Raw genomic sequence first — 21,131 nt, 5'->3', positions numbered from 1 at the left:
TGGCTCATTAACAGTCCTAGCTATGATAAAATGGAAATCTAGCCCCTAAAATTCCACATTATTCAATACTAATCACAGTTAAATTACATCGCTAACCTCTTATTCATTTCACAGTACCAACTGTTACACACGTGGTATATAACGTATCACCGCACAGGTGCGATAAATACTAGGCTGAAGTTGGCTTTATTCCAACTTATTTTTTCTGCTAACTTCAACCTAGTCGATAAATACCGTCCGAAATGTGTACTCATAATCAAAGATTGCTGTAGACCGTTACAAAGTCATGGATATTCGGTGTTTAACAAAATATGATGTGTTCGTAATCAACCCAATAGTGTTCTACAAGAGTGAGTGCTTCTCACGCCTTTCAGCCTATTGTAAAATTCAATTTGTAACGTTTTTATTAAAAATAATAATAAAATGCAATACTTCCGTAGTCTTAATAATACAAATCACATCAAAAACCACGAGGACAACTGTAGTATTATATAATCTTTATCATAAATACAGATAGCGCAGTCATCGGTGATCTGTTGTGTTTCTAAAAAGTTTTTATTTTCATGAAAGTCATAAAAAAAACGCAACAGTGCCAAAAATATGTACATGCAGGATACGTCACGAAATGTAATTGGCTAAAATTAATGCATTATAATTCAAATGTGAACTGAATTCGCACAAGTCTTGCGTATCGATAATTACAAGTAAAGTGGCGTTCTCAGAACTGAAGGACTATATTATTTATTGCGGTGGAAACCGTAGCTGCACTCTATCGGTGAACTGAGAACTATGGCAGTTTAGTTCTTCTACCTGGCACTTCGGTGCCAACAATAGTCGTGTTCACAAAGAAGAAAAAATCTTCAGTCGGGTAGAACGTAAAAGAAAATAAGAAAGCGAAGCTATCGTCGGATTGAGAGCAGTCGCAGTTTCTCAGGAACAGAAGTTGCTTTGCTATTGGTTGTTTCGAGAACAATAACTGTTTATTTAACGCTAGTGCACTATTGGCGATCATATGAGAGCAATCGCAATTTACTAACTTGTTGCTGTATTGTATTGTCCACATCCTCTGAAAGTTTCGGCTGCCTGGCTGGAAATGACACAAAGTCGACCCGACCCTCCCCCCCCCCCCCCCCCTCCGCAACACCAATGTGGACATAAAGTCCAAGCACCCAACCCCCCGCAAGGTAGACTTTCTACTCTGTCCAACTCTTCTTCCTGAACCATCCCTCTGTTTCCCGTAACCAATCTGCTTGTAATTAATGCATAAATTTTTTAATCCCGCATGTAAGTGACCAAGGTTTCCCTGTGTCTATGCAGGTTTTACCCGGGTTAGTATTAAGAAGTGAGGGGAGTTAGTCATGGAATCAATCGCTGCCATGGCTGGCCAATCCCCTCCTAGCACAGGATGCATGCAGTAATACGTTTCAATTTTTTTTTGTAATAAAGTACTCGTTTACTGAAAACCCTATTTTAGCAATTACATGTGACCATTCACATTTATTAAAAATAAGCCTTTTTCGTCCATTACAATTGCCACATGTACCTAATTGATAAAAAAACGTTTTTAGTAAAATTTTGATAATGCCAAAAGAGTCATGTGCGTGGACTGATATTTTGTCCTAAAAGATAACAGTGAGCCATATTGCGATTAGATAACCATGAACGGTTTATTGCATTCATAAGCTCTTTATACCTGAGAGAAAGCATATAATCGTTTAGGTCCTGAGACAAATGCGTATTTGCTAGACCGAAATGAAGACGAAAATATTCCACATTCTAGTTGTCGCTTGCGCGTTTGCCTCTTCTCTTGGTAAGTTGTACAATTTTACCGACAAACTGTTTGAACATTGGAATGAGGATTTTATATAAGCTTCGGGCAAAGAAATTTTTTTTTGTTTCGACCAAGTAATGCAATGCCCAAGTACATATTGTTCATAGTTGAAACTTGGTGTGGTAATTATGATGAGTCGTTTTACCCAGTACTTGGTGTGGTGAGCACAGACAACACCACGGCGAAGACAGATGTGACCTCTCTGTGCTTGCCAAGGCAGGATGATTCCGCGATGGTTTGCCATTGTCTTCCGCGGGATGAAGGTTTAAGGGAGATCGCAAACATCCAGTCCTGAACCCAGGGAGAAGGTTTGCTGTATCCCCTCCCCGGCCGGGAATCGAACCCGGGCACCTTGGCCCACCAGCCAGTCACACTAGCCACCAGACCAAGTTTTTTTTAGTTTGAAAAACATACGCCTTTAATAACTTTTTCAAATATAATTGTTTTAATTTGTATTAAAGTATTATTTTAAATACTAAACATTACACATTATCAATAAACATATCAGGGGAAACAATTACAATTCAGATATTTGGTGTCATACAGATTCTATGCATAAATAATGTTTACAACACTTAAGTACAGTTTTTTTTCTTTTTTTCTATTAATGTTTCCTATTATTTCAGTGTCTTTGCAATTTGAGTTTATTTACAAGAGCTATCAATTTGACCATCACCTCTGTCCAATTATCCGTCTGTGCGTCACACTTTCGTCGGTCAGCTAGCAAAGCTATTCACAACACGACGTCATCGGTCCGTGAAAACACTTTCCTAATCAGTGCAGTCAATAACCTATGTTTTCTCTTTCATGGAATAACATTGATGTTGCTTGCTATTATGGCACACAGAAACTCATGTTCCCTGCGCGTAATGCATGCGTAAAACAGGGGGAAAATTCTCTCATGGTTGAATTGTTTGGACGTGATTTTTAAACAGCTATGATGTTATTATCCAAAATGTAAACACATAACATTAGACGAACAAACCCCATATGGAGTTAGGAATTGTCAGGAGCCGGAATGTTGGGACATAGTTAGTCACATTTTAACCACGTCTGATGATGGTTAGTAAATATGAGTTAGAATCTCCGACGTTAAACACGATACCTTTTAAAAAATGTAATTTAATGTGAAGACTACACCTTAGCCAATTTTTTGGACGTCTAATCAATATGTATGGCCCAAAAATTAGCTGAAGGGAAAAAAAACCTTCACACACTTATCATGTTTTAGGAAGACGTGACCAATCCCTAACATAAACAAACTTACATTTTTATCGACCAAACATAGAAATAATTATACCAATGGATCCGACCTTCAAAGGAGTGAGATTACCAAACATGTCTCCATACGTGCTGCAAGATCTGAAGGGGAGGGAGGGGTGGCAATAAGTTGGGTTCACACCTTGTTTTTAGCTGTGCGACTACACTATAATAAATTCTTTTTGTAAATTGAACTGAAATTATGATGTAAAAGTACAGAAATAAGTAAATTTGCACATTAAAATGAAAGTAACTGTATCGCTACAAATAAAATGTTCGCGTTACTACTGGGTTCGGATTTTTTCCCGGTCATTTATGCTTTCTTGTTTTCACAGCTCCTTCGTTAGTTTAAGTTGTTTCTAAACAGTTCCCTGTATATCTTTCCAGTACTAACTGCGCACGCGCACATTAATAAGCATGATTAAAGATGAAGTCAAATTGTTGAATATTCGATTATATTTCCCATGGTTTAAAAAAAATTACATTAATCAATATTTAACCATTTTCGTAAGCCCTACTATGTGTGTGTATGTATATATATATATAAATTACATTAATCAATATTTAAACATTTTCGTAAGCCCTACTATGTGTGTATGTATGTATGTATGTAGCCTATGTATGTATGTATGTATGTATGTATGTATGTATGTATGTATGTGTGTATATATATATATATATATATATATATATATATATATATATATTGTGTATATATATATATATATATATATATATATATATTCAGTACTGATTCCAAAAACGTATTTCATACATGCAAAAATAACCATAGCAATGTGATGTAAAAATTAAACATTAGTTTCCTTGTGGTGTTACGAACTAATTCTTGGCGACTGGTTCCCAAAGGAATCCTTTTGTGAAAGTACAAAACAAAAGTCTCCTATGTAGCAGAAGTAAACCTTCCTCGGCTGAGTCGCCGTGTGCTTGTGTCCCAGGGGCCGAAGAGCACGAGGACCTAATTCGAGAGCTCGACGGCCGAATAGTGGGAGGGACGCCTGCGACTATAGAGGAGTACCCCTACCACGTGAGTACACAATAGCTAGAGACCGGAAAAATTCGCGAGTTCATTTCGCGATAGGCTAAAATACAAATAGTTATACTTCAGTGATGCCTCTGCTATTGGCTCACAACTCACCTGGATGACGCTGGGTCAATGAGAAACACCCAACCAAAGCTGTATCGAATCACAGGCTGCTACGTTCGGACGTCTCACAAGACAGCAACCAATGAGTGGATGACATTTGACCGAGTGTACATAGAACTATGGAGTTCATCCTACAGGTCATTGCACCCGCGAATTTTTCCGGTCCCTAACAATAGCTTGTGTCGTATCTCGGCGAACTAATGTGAGCCCGCCAGGAGAGGCTTAGCACGCCTGGGAAAGTTCGAATATACAAGTATTTAAAATAATTCTGGAATAATTTATTTTATTGACGTGACAACGTCTAATAAATCGATGAACACCAGGCTGCACGCACGAAAAATTGTCCCGTTACGCACATTGTCCCGTTACGCTCATTGTACGCTTGCACCGCATCTATCTCTCTTCCACTCGATTGGAACAACCATCGATTTGACTTTTTCGAGGCACATTTAAACTTGAAACACTCCCATTCGTTTCCTACTTTTCCTATCATCGTCCTATCCTTGACAGAATAACACAGATTGGAAGAAGTAAAATAGCAAACATGTATAAAAGTTATAGTTAAAATAATCTGTTCGTTAAAGTAATAAACATATTTGAATTAATGAGTGCTAATAAAGGTAAATTTATCATTTAAATTGTAGATTTCATTTCACTACTTCTTTGTATCCATACAAAATAGTGATAATTCAATAAAAATGATTCAATTTTATTCATAAAAGTATGCAATCATTTCATCAGTGTTTTGTTATGACGTTGTCACGTTAAACTATCGTCCGTAAACCGACTTTACAGACAACCAATTTATTTTTGTATCGAAATTTATTATTATATTGTCACGAGCGTGCTAAGGAACGTGACCGCGTGACGGAGCAAAGGTTGTCCGGCTACCCTCCTCCCTCGCGGCCCCGGGCTCCTGCGCGCCTGCAGAGGCCGCCGCGTGGAGTGGCGCGAGCGGGACGCCACTGTTCTGGGTGCTTCGGGCCGGGGGTGAAGACCATTCCAGCCGGATGGCCGAGGGCCATAAGAGCGTCACTCCGAGCCAGGAGGTGCGTGTGCGGTAAAGATGACGAGAGACGACTGACATTCCTCAACAATGTAAGCGAACGCGCGCGACGGGCGATGGATGGGTATATCGGGACTGTGCGTGTGTTTCGGGATCAGTGATGCGGGGTAAGGGGTGAGCTGTAGTGTGAGCCAATGGCGAGAATGAACCGCGGACTGGATCAAATATTGATTTGTTTGTGAACAGACATTACGAACCTGTTTTCTCACTCTTAATAATATGTTTTATCTTGAAAATACTTTTAAAATGTATATGCATATATATATGTTTTACTTACATATTAACTCTCGCAGCTAAATGGAGTCCAAGACAGTTAAACCCAAGTAGTCTCGTAGACACGTGGACTTGTAGCCTAGTAGTCTTGTAGCCTAGTAGTCTTGTAGTCTTGAAGTGTCGTAGCCTCCTAGTCTAGTAGCCAAATAGCAGATAGGCCTAAGACGTTTTGGAGCCAAAAAACGAGTAGTAGTAGTAGAATTAATGTGTGTAAAAAAATTACTACAAAATTGTGTCCGTGGTTTTCCGTTTCAAATTGACGGAAGCAGGTTTTGAAACTCTTCTCCTACCCCTGTCTGTGGCACGGATCCTCAAACCGTTCGGCTACACCGGGAGTTCAGTTCCCACCCGGCGTTACCACGCAGACCGTCTGGAGTTAGTTTGCCGGCTGTTCGCGAACAGCCTGAAAACAGATGACAAGGTCGTTTCAATTCTTCGCTGGCATTAAAGGCTCGCGTAATCTCCCTTCGGGGCCTATGCGGCACACCTACAGTCGTAATTTACGGCACCTCGGCTCACGTCTGTCAATCATCACAAGAGCCCGGCCGAGTTGGATCACACTATAAGTCACCTCGGCAGTCACAGCTATAATAATCATATTCTTTACTTAAAAAAAATACGAGTAAATGATTGCCATCGTACAAATAAAACAGTTATAGAATATACACCTTTGTGTGGTGTAATTTTTAAAACTTTTTGACGTGACAACGTCTAATAAATCGATGAACGCTGGCTGCACGCACGAAAAAGTGTCCCGTTACGCACATTATCCCGTTACGCTGTGTCTCGTTACGCTCATTGTACGCTTGCGCCGCATCTATCTCTCTTCCACTCGATTGGAACAACCATCGATTTGACTTTTTCGAGGTACATTAAACTTGAAACACTCCCATTCGTTTCCTACTTTTCCTATCATCATCCTATCCTTAACAGAATAACACAGATTGGAAGAAGTTAAATAGCAAACATGTATAAAAGTTATAGTTAAAATAATCTGTTCGTTAAAGTAATAAACATATTTGAATTAATGAGTGCAAATAAAAGTAAATTTATTATTTAAATTGTAGATTTCATTTCACTACTTCTTTGTATCCATACAAAATAGTGATAATTCAATAAAAAAAGATTAAATTTTATTCATAAAAGTATGCAATCATTTCATCAATGTTTTGTTATGACGTCACGTTAAGCTATCGTCCGTAAACCGACTTTACAGACAACCAATTTTTATATGCTACGGCTAGGACCATGTATTTTTGGCGGAAAAAAGATCTGAACGCCTATTAGACTGCAACAAGGTACATCCGCACTATCAGTTTATTCCTAGTACCAGGTGACATTCTGCAGAAAAGCCATTGCTTTTTTTTGGTCCGGCCATTCAGGACGCGTTGGCTTCCGCACTGGATGGCCGTGATTGGTGTGCCGACAGTGGACTCAGCCAACTACGAAGCACAGACGATGCCACAGAGTTTTTTTTAAAAGCTGGAGTCACAATGCCACGACGGACACGACATGACAAATCCGATTGGACGTCGTTCCTACAGAGTTAATAGCATTAGGCTCACAATACAATATTAACACGGCGAATTATAATATGACTGTTCGTAAACCTTCCCGTACCGAATGCGTCTATAGAATGCAGTATTAAAACCAGTGTAGGCCCTGTAGAATGATTTTATTTCCTGTTGACAGTTGAACATAAAATTTAGTCGTCTCTGGCACGAAGTGAGCTTGAGTTTATTTTTAGATAAAAGTAATCAAGTTACAGATATGGTAATTAGGAACAGAAAAAAATCATTTTGCTGTTAGCTGTGCGAAGAATTTTAATTAAAGCCTGACCGAATGAATGCACGTTTGCTACAAAAGTTTACCCACACGTAAAACGAAATTTAATTTTTAAGCATAAAGATATGACGAGTAGGTAAATGTTTTTTTGAAGTTTAGTTTTTGTAAGGTTTCCTTTTCGATTTCCGTCGTGCGTCACGACACGAGGACATTATCAATACAATCTATTCTTCACGGGCCGTATGGGGCGCGCATTTCGTCGGGGTGACGTCACGACGACCTTGTGTCTCATTGGCTGCTGGGCTGTCGCAAGATTATTCTGACCTACGGCCGGCATTCTCACGGTCCCCTCCCACATGTGCGCCCCATCAGGGTAGGGTGGGAGTAGCATTCCAGTTCGTTTTATATACATTCCAGAGCAATAAATTAAAACAGGACTGCTAGGGATCACTCCCTGTTGTTTGATCGGGAGGGTGTTAGAGCTCCGGCAATGACCAGCGGCCGGGGCCACCAACCCAGCATAGTCACCGCCTCACTCAGCTGACCAGACAGTTGGCTGTGTCCTGAGCCCTAAAGGCCTTTTCACAATACCGCGATGCGACGCGATCTGGCGACATGATGTAGCGAAGGCAGCGACGTAAATATATGTCGCCAGCTAGTGCACTTCATAATAGCGCGACGCGATCGCCATGCAGCTGGCGAAAAAAACCGAACCAGCCTGCACTCTGCTGGGGATATTTTACAACATGGTTGTAAACAAAAGTTTTTGGCGGTAATATTCAGATTGTTATTATATTTGTACACTGACTGACTGGTATAAGCATTTAATTATGGATAGGCATCGCGAAGCCCATAATATATTTCTAACCAAGCATTATTTTTCTCCGTCTGATTACAATATTGTTTGCTAGAAACATCGTACAAACACGGCTTTTTCTGAACTTCATCAATCAGACGCTCTTCAAAACCCATTTGAATTGAACAAAATCCAGGTGTTGTTTACTAACATTACTTAGATGCATCAATACATCGTTTCTTACCTCTTGTTTTCAGTTCTTCCTCTTCTTTACCACAATCTTGTTTCTGATTGGTTGTTATTTCTGACGTCATTAGCGACATCGCCGAAGCGACGAAACAGCCTCGTCGCCAAGTGAGCTGTCGCGCATCGCGAGCGATGTAGTTGTGATTGGCTGGTTTGGTATGACGTCACGTCGCGTCGCGTCGCGGTATTGTGAAAAGGGCTTTAGTCTTCATCAGCACCGCTGACGCCTTCATCACGCCGGGACCCCTCAAAGCACCCGGTGAACCCGTGGTCCGGGGAGGACTGTCCGACCTCTGCTAGCTGTGCAGGCTAGTACCGTAGCGGCACTGCGACTCCGGCTGGCGTTGAAGTGTTTGCGCGGTGGTAAGCTATGTGTAGAGTCCCGGAAATTTCGCGGATTCCTCTGGCCTCGGGATATAATTCAAAGTCATAGGTGTGCTCGACCCATGTTTACCATCCCATTGGTTGATTTCTCAGCGAGAACATTTTTTTATCCTTGTTATTTGCCACTACCTGATTCGCTTACTTCTCTGGAGATCGTTGGCTCTCCGGTCGTAGAAGGGGCGTGTCCAGATAACTGCGGTCCAATCACGAACACAGTCAGTAGCGGATCCAGAAGGGGGGGGGGGGCTATGGGGCTCAAGCCCCCTCCAAAAGCATCTGGGTCCACTATCGTTTTAGTGTTTGCCTTGATAAAGCCTAGCCTCAGCTGGGTCAAGCCCCTCCCAAACCAAAATCCTGGATTCGACACTGAACACAGTGCGACGACAGTGTGGAGGTTTGCATTCTAGCTTGCGCCTAAATGAATGCGCGAGAATTCCGTGGCTCTAGCTATGTGCGTGTGTGTGTGTGTGTGGTTGCAGGTGTCCCTCCAGGTGTCGTACCTGGGCGGAGCGCTGCTGTCGCACCTGTGCGGCGGCTCGCTCATCGCCGAGTCGTGGGTGCTGACCGCTGCGCACTGCACCGTCAAGTGAGCCCTCGTCCTCTTGCAGGCCGCGTCTTGCGGTGGCGGGTCGTTACCACGACGCCGAAATACCACAACGCCGAATGTCAAAATTGACCGCAACGCCAGCAGCTAGAAAACTGCTGTGTACCACAACGCCGATATAACAACTGAATGAATTTGTGTGCGTTTCTTAAATGTACCTTAACACCGAAATACCACAATCAAACATAACCTAACCTAACCTAGCGTAATATAACCTAACCTAACTTAATCTAGCCTATCCTAGCCTAGCCTAACCTAACCTAGTCTAACCTAACCTAGTCTAACCTAACCTAACCTTTGTGGTAGTCCTGCAATGGCATTTTTCGGCGTTGTGGTATTTCGGCGTTGTGGTATTTCGGCGTTGTGGTATTTCGGCGTTGTGGTGCGTCCCCTGCGGTGGCGTGTTCCCCCGGAGCTCTCCGCAGTCAGCCAGCCAGCTCTTCACGACGGCGTGCGGCGCCTCGCCTACACGCGTTTACACGCTACGCCCTTCTATGTCCTCACACAAAGTATGCATGCGCCTACACTGGTGCGACGTCACAGACAAAACAAATACTGCGTGTAGGTATATCCGTTCTATTTTGTCACACAAGAAAGTTCGACCGACTATCGCTGTGACGAGCGAATAGACAGTTTTTTTTCACGTCAAAATTTGAAAAAAAAAAAAATAGGACATTAGCCCCGTCGGGATTTACGTAAAAATAAACCACAAAGTAATGATATCAGAACATTAGATATTCTAGTACTTGAGTTTTTTTTTTTTTTTTTTTTTTTTTTAAACGCATCGGCCATCTCTGCGAATGCGCTATTTGCTGTTTGTCAAATCTTTAATCGCAGCCGTCGTACTCACCAAACACTGCGCTAATCTCCAAAGCCGAACATGTGATCGTAGTACCTTTGAATATATATATTCAAAGGTAGTACTCAGCCAATGGAGCAGTCCTCTGAAGCCCGCCAAACTCAAATTTGCACCCTACTGTTCCGCGCCTTTTACTTACGTCTGCAGGGTTTCGTTTCCGGTCTCATGTTCCTTAAAGATGATTGTTTGTTTCAGCATTTCCTCCCATCCATTAAATATATGCTCCGTAGATTGCGAACTCGTTCTGTATACATCATTTTACAGAGAAATGTTATAATATAAATGACACGCCGATGCTGTAAGGTTGTTAAAACTGTTCAAATTGTTTAGTAACATTGTGCATTTGTAGGGATGAAAGGAATTTTAGGACCTGTGTTTCATTGCGATATCCGAATCTACGTTTGAAGGACGAAATGGCCTGATTGGACCATATTAACCCTGACACGTCATAAATCTAATATCTGTGTAGATATAAATAACACTGTGTGCATATATTGTGTGTATGTTGTCCTGATTGAACAATTTACCAACTTAAAAAAACTATGTGGAATGCAGTAAGATTTAATAACAAAAATATAAATGGTATAAATAAATACATGTTCGGAAAGCATAAAAATCTTGGTGAATGAGGGGGGCAGGTAAGCGGACCAAGAAATACCGCGTTCCCCCCCCCCCCCCTTCTCTTACGGGCTGGTTTCTGCTGTGTGTTATATATAGATTTAGCTGCCAAGGTTGGCGATAATATTAAATTAAATAAACCAGTTCTACCAACTGCCCGGCTAGCTCAGTCGGTAGAGCACGAGACTCTTAATCTCGGGGTCGTGGGTTCGAGCCCCACGTTGGGCGAAGGTTTTTTATATTGATAATGAAAAATGCACTTTACGAATTAATCATTTACAGCACTTTTCACATGACGACCAGAGTCGCACGCAGGAAATAATGCTCGAAAGGCGCGATGGGAATTATAAAATGTTCCTAATCGTGAAATATGTTGCGTCCGCCGTTTTATTGTTTGTCGCGCTGACGTCATGGACGGGTCGCACGTGGTTGGTTAGATATACAGTACACTCCCGATTATCCGCGAAATTAAGTGGCAGGGCCACCGCGGATAGTGAAAATCGCGGATAATCCGCAAAAGAGCCGAAAATGGGAAACAAAAAAGGAAACATTAATTTGAACTTAAAAATCTAAAAATTTATGTACAGTAAAAGTTACAATTAATAGTAAAAAAATTAAATAATGCTAAAATGTTAGTATTTTAATGAATAATTAACATACAATACTTTTCAGTAATGTAAACATAAAAGTGCTCAACCATACGACTAGAACCAAAGTGCGACAGAGACAAAAATAGAAACGCATGCCAGCCTACTGCGTGAGTTCCGAGAGGGTCTGTGGCGTTTTACTGTATACTGCACACAATACACTCGTCAGTAGAGTTAAAATTTGCTCACTTGTAATAAAATACAGATTTACATATGTGCTGTATTTTTTCATAGCATGCGCGGATAATAGGGAGTTTACTGTATTCGCGCTGTTGTGATTCCAGAACAACGCAACAGATCGCGCTCGCTCGTCCTCATCCTTGCAGTACTACCAACTGCCTCTCTGTGCAGGAACTCGCGCCTTGCAGACTGCCTGACGTAACTTAGAAACACACGAATTGGAATTTTCTAATGTATGACAGTTCTAAGTTAACACGTTCTAAGTTGTGTTGTTCGGGGTTTGTGTGTTTCTAAGTTGTAATATTTTTAATCATGGTGCTTCTAAGTTGTGTGGATTGGCCTTGTGTGTATGTAAGTTACGGTTTTTTCTTCTTCCTGCGTTATGATCGTTAAACGGCATGGCCCCCACATTCGATAACGGGCCCTAGATCCAGAATCGGAGTTCCCCCCCCCCCCCCCCCTCCAAATTTTACAGTCACGTGCGTCACGTGCTACATTATAATTGCATGGTTGTTTCTTACCTACACTCTTTTTAGAATGTTATTTAACCTGAAAAATACAGGGTATAATTATGGTTACTGTGTATTTTATAAGTCCAAACTAAGCGTTATTTATAGAATTATTTTACCACAGCTAGTATGTATATTTATTTCACACGCTGAGATAAAAATGAAAACAGTTACAGAAAAAATGAAATCAGGCTCGGCCCGGACCCACTCTTGTGGGGGCCATGTTCTACGGTTCCACGTCATGTGAATATTTTTTTTTTTTTCAATAGTTGCAAGTTGTGGCTGTTCTAAGTTGTGACGGGAAGCCTTCTTTTCACAGACGAGAGAGCCAAAAAACCCGAAGTTCCCCGAAGTTCATGCTTTTTTTTCCCCCCGTATCTTTTATGTAGCTATCCTAACCAAATCAACCTTCCACGATGTTTTAAAGTATTTATAAAGTAGCTAACCTAACCTAATTGACCATTATGTATCCTTTTATCAACACCGCCATATTTATTTACAATGAACATAAAAAAACCGAAGATGCACGATCGGGAGTTTGTTTCTCTCGTCTGTGAAAAGAAGGATTCCCAGTTGTGACGCGGAGATGCCGTCCACAGTTACGCCCCGTCGTCTCTGGCGGTGCGGGCCGGCACGGCGAGCCGCTACACTGGAGGCGTCCTCCGTCGGGCGGCGGCCATCTTGGAACACCCGCGCTACGGCGTGGGCGCCACCTACAACAATGACGTGTCGCTGATCAGGGTGCGTGACTCCGCCCGCTGTTCTCAACACCGCTACATCGTTATGTTCCTTTTTAAAATTATTATTAAATTTTTGACGTGACAACGTATAATAAATCGATGAACGCCGGCTGCACGCAGGAAAAAGTGTCCCGTTACGTACATTTTTTCCGTTGCGCTGTGTCCCGTTACGCTCATTGTACGCTTGCGCCGCACCGACAGAAGTGAAAACTTAAAACTTTGTTTATAAATGTGTTTCTGCGTCAAATCTGTGTAAGAAAATGAATCTGATTACTAGTATAATTTCAAGTATTTATTGTTTTATTATTAAAAAAAAAGGTAGCATCTGTCGGCGAGTGCAGTAATAATAGGTTATGTTACAATTGACTTAAAGAATTATGGTGATTCATATAATTGATGATAGATATTTGATTACAGTTTATTTATATGAAAACTTGTTCATAGTTAATTGTATTTAAACTTTATAGCTAAACGCCAGTTTAAAAAATTAATTACAAGCCATCTACACGTGAACTGTTTCCTTGACTGTTTATAAAGTGAAGTGAAAAGTTAACGTGGTTTTTGTTGCTTATTACAACAACAATTTCGGCAATAAAGGTTAATTATTCTTGCATTTTAAAAATCTGATTACTAGTATAATTTCAAGTATTTATTCTTTTATTATCAAAATAAAAATTGATTCAATTTTATTCATAAAAGTATGCAATCATTTCATCAATGTTTTGTTATGAAGTTGTCACGTTAAACTTGACTTTACAGACAACCAATTTTTTTTATTTATAAAATTATCTAATTTCAAGTTTTTAGGTGAAAATATAAGCGAAGTGTCAAATTGCACGGGAAGTTTCTTAGTTATGTCAGTGATAATAAGGGTAAAATAGGTCAAGATCCATACTTAGCGGTTTGAATATAATATTTTTTTACGGAGTCTTAAGCCGCTTTGCCAACTTTTCAAACTTTCGGCATTTATGTGGAATAAAACGGTAATTTTTTTCCCTCAAGAAGGAAATTTTTCCCTTGAAGGAAGGAAAGGTTTTGTGACTTTTTGAGGAATTTTGAGTATGTTTTTGAGGAATTTTGTGGAAATTTTCCTTAAAAGATTACAAAATGGCGGCCGGTTATGGATCTGATCCTTGATCCCCAGCCTGAAGCCTGTCCCTGAATCCCCTTCTGCACACTACTCGCGCGCCCACAGATCGTTCACTGGGCTCGTGACAGTCCTGTGCAGGCGTGTGGCGGAAGGATACTTAATATAGACCTAACGCAGGGCTCCCGGAAATGTTCATTTAATCGTGATGCTGGAATCACAATACCGCGACGGCGACGTCCGTGCAACAACAAAAAATGGCGGATGCGACAGACTTCCTGGTCAGATATATATTTTTTTATATTTACATTGCATCGCGGGCGCGGGGTTTTTGAAATGCGTGTCACGATTTTGATTTCAATATATGGTTAAACTGGTGGATTGGTAATTATATTATTATTATTATTGTGTTTTTAAGATTTTGTTTATATTACATTAATTTGAAAAACTTTTTAAATGTGTTACGCACAATGAATTTAACAATAAATGATAAATTTTTAATTAAATAATATCAAATATATATTAAAACACCTGCAAGTATTGATGGCTTGCGTACGTTGGTATGTAACAGAAAAAAACATATTATATACAATTTTTTTTGTATGTTCAAATAACGTGATATTTTGCTGTCGCATCACCGTATTCGAATCGCGTCTCACGCCATTGTGATTCCAGCACTGGCCAACTAGTCTATTGTTACCCAGTAGGTACGTAGCTTGTATTCTAGAATTTTTTTGAATTGTAACTCTAAGGGAACGGTTACACGGAACTCTGAACTACTTCAGGTGAACATGTTCAAATTTTTGTTTACAGTTGTACGCAGTCTGAACATGTTTCGGAACATCCTTTTTTTACATAAACGTATGATTGGCTGTTGAGGGTTGTGAGCATAGACAGTCCTTTTCGAAAAAAAAAACTTAACATGGAGAATGTTCCTGGCACAATTTCGTGTGGTATTTTACCGACTGCAACGAAAAAAAGAAGTAAATATTGTATTGATTTAAAATTGATGCTGACGGTAATTATCGAACAGAGGTACACTTGAGGCAAAAATTAAAAAAAAAAAAAAAAAAAATTGTCCAAAATATGGTAACGGAGATTCGTTTTCCGACTCTGCTTACATTACCGTACAACCGATTGAAGGAGGGGGGGGGGGGGGGGGGAAGAAAAAAGAAACATTTTTTTTTCTAGTCACAAGATAAATAGGATCCACAACAGGTTCATTCGCCAACAGCAGACAGCCATGTTGGACGTGTTCACGCGAAGTGGTTCGGCAGGGGTCGTTACCACAACGCCGACAGCTAAAAAACTGCTGTGTACCACAACGCCGAAATAGTACAGTAACGCCGAAAAATGTTGCTGCGGGGAAGGGGGAAGGGGGGGTCACAGGAGCAAAATTAAAAACAGCTGAATGAATTTGTGTGCTAACCTTACCTAACCTAACCTTTGCGGCAGTCCTGCAATGACATTTATCGGCGTTAATGTATTTCGGCGTTGTGGTACACAGCAGTTTTCTAGCTGTCGGCGTTGCGGTCAATTTGGCATTTCGGCGTTATTGTACGTTCGGCGTTGCGGTATTTCGGCGTTGTGATGCGTCCCCGTTCGGCAGCAGGCAGTGACGAGGCGGGGCCCGCGCCTGTTGCAGGTGGACAGCCCCTTCCAGCTGGCCCCAGGCATCCAGCCCGCGCGCCTGGCCGAGGAGGGCGCAGTGATCGCCGAGGGCTCCTACACCAGCGTGGCCGGCTGGGGGGCGACCGCGGTGGGGCCTGCACCCCCCGTGTGCTCCCGGCCCGCCGCCCCCGTCCGTCCGTCCGTCCGTCCGTCGGAGTACTCCTGCTTACCCTGCTCTCCCGGTTTCCCCACCTCATTCCCCTCATGCAATTGGAATCTTTACCCCCTCAGCAAAGAAAGTTTCACTTCAAAAATGCTTCAATGCAGAAACGTCATGTTTCATCGTTGTACATAATGGCCAGTCGTTACACCGTACATGATCGTTGGATGCAGCGTTCATTTGCGATGTAGTGGTTTTTTTTTTCTTCTTTGTGCTAGCATCAAAAAAAAAATATTGAAAGCACCTAACCTACACCCTTTCCTCGGAAAAATTGCGCAGTTGCGATTAAAATTGTTTCAACGAGTTTTAAGATAACGTCTGGGCGGCCTGTATGTACAAACACCACAGGCCTGTGTTCTGCCACGGCCATAAAACATAGTTAGAGCTTGCCAAGCTTTTCACGGACGGACGGATAAAATTTTTTTTTCGGGCCATCCGATTGGCTGGAGGTCACGTGACGGACTGACGGAGGCGACGGGCTATTGTAATTGTAACTTGTCAAAATTTTCTAATTTTTTTTTTCTTCTGAGCTATGAAATTTCTATGTCGTATGTTTCTGTGTTGATTGTTTCTAAGATATGGCCGTTATAAAGAAAATGTGTTTTGCAGTAATAATTTTTAAACGGCGTTTCTAAGTTATATACCTATATGGTTTTATTTATTTATTTTATTTATTCAATTTTGTATAGAACAAGTCAATTAATACAAATATATGCATATATACAAACAAACTGTACAACCACAAAAACTAAATATTACAGAGTACTTTTACATTTCAAAAGTAAGAAAGAGAGATTAAAAAAAACATGGGTACATAATAAATTGTATAAACTGAAGTCTAAAGCTCAGAGTGAAGTTAGTTCACAAAACTCAATATTTTTCTCCTCGTTTTGTGATGTATTTAAATAAAATTTACCAGTGTTTCATAGTTATGGCAGTTCTAATTTGTGATTTTTTTAAGCAATTGTGGTTATAATTTATGATGTTTAATTATTTATTATTATGTACTGTGTGTGTGTCCCCAGTCCGGCGCCCCGGGAGTGGACGACCTCCTTCACGTCCAAGTGCCCGTGGTGTCCAGAGAGGTGTGTCGGGCGTCGTACGGGGCGCGCGCAATCTCCGACAGCATGCTGTGCGCCGGGTACCTGTCCGGCGACAAGGACTCCTGCCAGGTCAATTACCACCTCTCTACACAACTCACGTAGTTTCGGTTCCCTGCAAGAATTTCCGAAGATTTCCGAAGTTTTGCGTTTTGGTATTAACGCCACTTCAGCCGCTAAATCAGAAGTTTCCAATGAAAACAAGCATGTTGTGACTGACCTAACAACCTAAACCCTTAGATTTTTTTAATTTAAATTTTTGAGAGGAATCCGAAGTTGCACGAACGTGGTAGGGAACCGAAACTACGTGAGTTGTAGGCTTCCCCTCTCTAGAATGGACTTACTTCACTTACATAATTAGTCATCCTCGGCCAAATGTTATCGGAAATTAGGAAAGGACATCCTTACTAATATTACAAATGCGAATGTGAGTTTGTTTGTTAGTTTGTTACGCTTTCAATCGGGAAACTACTCAACCGATCGATCATCATGAAATTTTGTGCGCATATATTCAAGGGCATATATATATATATATATATATATATATATATATATATATATATAGTAAAGGACATAGGACACTTTAAAAAAAAATTTCCGAGGGGCGAAAATATTGATATTGGTTAGTATGATCGTCCGACTGAGAGTTTTGAGTAATTTTGAATGAAATTCAACGCCATCTGGCGTTTCGTTCGATAAGTAAATTAAAACAGTTCGCCAATCTAATACTGTATGTAATACCGGCTGTCGATTCACTATTCAATTCGGTATAGCATCTGCTTTCACGTTTATGTTTTATTTGTTCTGTCCCCGGGGGTTCGCTCGTCGCGAGTGACGCAGTGTGTGCGTGCGTGTGGCAGGGCGGGGTGCTGTCATAACTTAGAAACACACAACTTAGACACACACAACTTAGAAACACATAGCTTAGAATTTTCCAAGTTATGACTTTCTACGTTATGACGTTTCTAAGTTGTGTGGTTCTGCGTTGCGTGTTTCTAAGTCATGACAGTTCTAAGTTGTGTGTTTCTAAGTCATGATCTTTCTAAGTTACGTGGAATTTTTCCAAGTTTTCTAAGTTATGACTGTTCTAAGTTATGTGTTTCTAAGTTATGATCTTTCTAAGTTGTGTGTTCCTAAGTTACGTGGATTTTTTTCCAAGTTTTCTAAGTTATGACAGTTCTAAGTTGTGACTTTCTAAGTTATGTGTTTCTAAGTTATGATCTTTCTAAGTTGTGTGTTCCTAAGTTACGTGGATTTTTTTCCAAGTTTTCTAAGTTATGACAGTTCTAAGTTGTGACTTTCTAAGTTATGTGTGTGTGTGTGTGGCAGGGCGACTCCGGGGGCGGCCTGACACAGGACGGCGTGCTGGTGGGGGTAGTGTCCTGGGGCCGCGGCTGTGCGCTGCCCGGCTACCCGGGGGTCTACGCCCGCGTGGCGGCCCTGCGCGGCTGGCTGACCCGCGTCTCCGGGGTGTAGGCCCCCCGGACCCCTCGCCCCGTCAACACGTCGCTGTCAACTAACCACACCGATAGAAAGTTTTGTTTGCCTCTACCAAATATTTGTTCGTATACGGCGAGACAAATGCATTTTACTAATTCAAAACAAACATTTTGCAGTAGGAAAGATTCTGTTGACCCAACAAAATGATTTTGTCGACTCAAATGTGTATTTGGTTAGGCGTAACAAATCATTTTTGTTACTCGCCGAGTTTGGTTAAGCTAACAAAATATTTCGTTCCACCAAGTAAATATTTGTTTCGCCATATATAAACAAATATTTGTTTGATTCAAACAAACCTTTTTTCTCTGTGCACCTTGCAAATAAACCACCTTGCGGCACGTATCGACACACTTGTCTTTTTTTTATTTGTAATGTGCACTTTGCAAATAAACCACCTTGCGGCACGTATCGACACACTTGTCTTTTTTTTATTTGTACAGGGAACAGAAATATCCACGTAAAATTACACATATTTGTACATTTATATATTTAGATGAAAACAATTGTATCGCCAACAAAAAATACTGCTTGCTGATTCTTGCCCGGGAATTTATGGCTTGTGTCGTCCCACAGTGCCTCCGAATGAAGTTATTTGTGAAACGTTAGCTTTCCAGTGTTAACTGTGCACGTTAATAAGCACGATAAAACAAAATAAAGTCAAATAAATTATTGGGCTATTAGATTACTTTATTCCGTGGCTTTAAAAAAAAAAATTATGCTTGGATGAAACATCGATTGCAGATGTTAACCCGTTTGGTAAATGAAGAGAGAGTGTATATGGGGGAGAGGAAGGGAGGGAGAGTATGTGAGAGAAAAGAGAGACACAGAGAGACTAGTGATTCACCTCAGGAACACAGCCAGCTTCGGTTATCGAGCTGTTGGTCACGGGCGTCGCAACCGGGTGGACGGGGGGGGGGGGGGGACACTATCTTCCCCCCCCCCCCAATAAAAAAAGTCTTCAATTTCGTCCCCTCCAATAATATATTTAGTTTCGTAGTTTCGTAGTTTCTCCTGATGTTTAAATTAATGATTTTGTGTGGATATAGCACCAGCAGATATATTAACTGTTTTTTTACAAATTTGTTCTCTGAAAATATTTTTTTATAAAAAATAAATTATATATTGCAACACACTATAATTAGAATATTTAGGAAAGAAAAATGCCTAAAAACCACCTTTTTGCACCTTCAAATCCCAAATTTTCCCGGGGGAGGACCCCCGGATCCCCCGCTTTTTTTCCAGGGGATGGATATTCCACAACAACTAAATCAATTGAAGTCCCCTCCAAAAAATATATCCTTGCGACGCCCATGTATGTGGTGTCCCGAACCGGATTGGTCGAAAGAGGTGTGGTCTGGTGGTCCAAACCGCATTACCGCCCAAGCGCTGACGGCCACGGGGCGATCATGAACATGAATGAAAGAATGGAAGAACGTAATTACCGAGCCCTCCCGCGGCGGGGAGGGGGGTCAGTAGTGTGTCATCCACTTCCCCTCTCCCGCCGTGCTGCCCCTCCTCCCTCCAACAGGAACATTCCACGTCCCACAACTAGTCATTACAGTCACTGGGCTGCGCTGGCCACAGGCGTAGAACATCTGGGGGTTTTGTAGAGGGGGTGAAGTGGTCACCAGCCTTCCGCCGACCAGAATAAAATAAAATAAAATAAACGTCGCGTGACGCGGGGATAGTTCTGCGCCTAGTTTCTTGCCAAGCTTGTTCAGGTGCGGTGGAAATTTACCCGCCCCAGCCGCGTGCAAGGGTGGCCTAACGCCCCCGCACTGCCCTGGCACACACACACTCGCCGTTCAGATCTTCAGAACGAACCACTCTTGTAACGGGAACAAAAAATAATTAACTGTTATATATTCTTACAAACCTTATAAACTTTAACAGTAAAATTAATAATAAATATCTGAAAGTAAATGTTTTAATTGGAGTAACTTGGTAGGTTTAGAACATTGAAAGTCCAGTGGTCAATGTTACGTAAAATTTAATTGTAAAAACAGAAGTTATATTATCTGATTCAGGTGTCTGTTCATCTGTTCACGAAAAGCATTTAGGAATTCGCTGAGGGTGGATTAGTAGTTCTGTTTTCGTGTTTCGTTATCAAATTTTTTTTAAAAAGGGTGAAAAGGGAAAAACATTTTTAACATTTTTTATATGACTCATTATATTTTAACACCGTAAATACACATCTCAGTATGTTGTATTTTTTTACTTTACACTAGGTAGGCATATAACAATGCTTTACTAGCAATAAAATAAATCTTATATAAATATTTAATTAATTAATTTATACATATATATATATATATATATATATATATATATATTATTGTTTGGGTTTACGTGAATACGTCTAAATACATACATTTAAAGAATAGTTTATGTTCGTTTGTTTGAATTTTTTTTATAAAAATTTAAAGTTTTATTCCGAGCTTGATGAAATTTGCAAAACAAGAGGAATGTCACTGTCCAAATAATATTCCTAAAAACCACCCCCAATACCCTTTCCCACCCCTTAAAGCGTAATTTTGATACTACTTGGTGAAATGTTGTACAACTGACTTTTAAAATAAGAGGAATATTACTGTCCGCATTTAAATATGAAGGAAAAACTGTGTCTGCAACTTTTATTGAAACAAATATA

At 40.8% G+C, this 21,131-nt stretch overlaps 1 protein-coding gene and 1 non-coding gene across 6 annotated transcripts in view; both read left to right on the top strand.

Moving 5' to 3' along the window:
* The window catches only part of LOC134534098 (trypsin-3-like), an 80,605-nt gene extending 61,710 nt beyond the window's left edge, over positions 1-18,895 (top strand). For 4 of the 5 annotated variants that reach the window (XM_063372147.1, XM_063372144.1, XM_063372146.1 and 1 more), the window contains exons 7-12: positions 4,048-4,136; positions 9,286-9,392; positions 12,823-12,964; positions 15,696-15,809; positions 16,907-17,053; positions 18,311-18,895. In XM_063372147.1, coding sequence (XP_063228217.1) covers positions 4,048-4,136; positions 9,286-9,392; positions 12,823-12,964; positions 15,696-15,809; positions 16,907-17,053; positions 18,311-18,457 — 746 coding nt within the window. In that variant the 3' untranslated portion in view covers positions 18,458-18,895. The remainder of the gene's footprint in view (positions 1-4,047; positions 4,137-9,285; positions 9,393-12,822; positions 12,965-15,695; positions 15,810-16,906; positions 17,054-18,310) is intronic. The other variant, XM_063372148.1, reaches the window with a different exon arrangement.
* Positions 11,043-11,115, top strand: Trnak-cuu (transfer RNA lysine (anticodon CUU)). The gene has a single exon. It is a non-coding gene; the product is annotated as a tRNA-Lys (tRNA).
* Positions 18,896-21,131: the final 2,236 nt, after the last annotated feature.

Source organism: Bacillus rossius, chromosome 7, assembly GCF_032445375.1.
Source record: "Bacillus rossius redtenbacheri isolate Brsri chromosome 7, Brsri_v3, whole genome shotgun sequence".
Taxonomy (NCBI): domain Eukaryota; kingdom Metazoa; phylum Arthropoda; class Insecta; order Phasmatodea; family Bacillidae; genus Bacillus; species Bacillus rossius.
The sequence above is the reverse complement of the archived record's forward strand: the minus strand, read 5'-3'. Positions and strand labels throughout refer to the sequence as shown.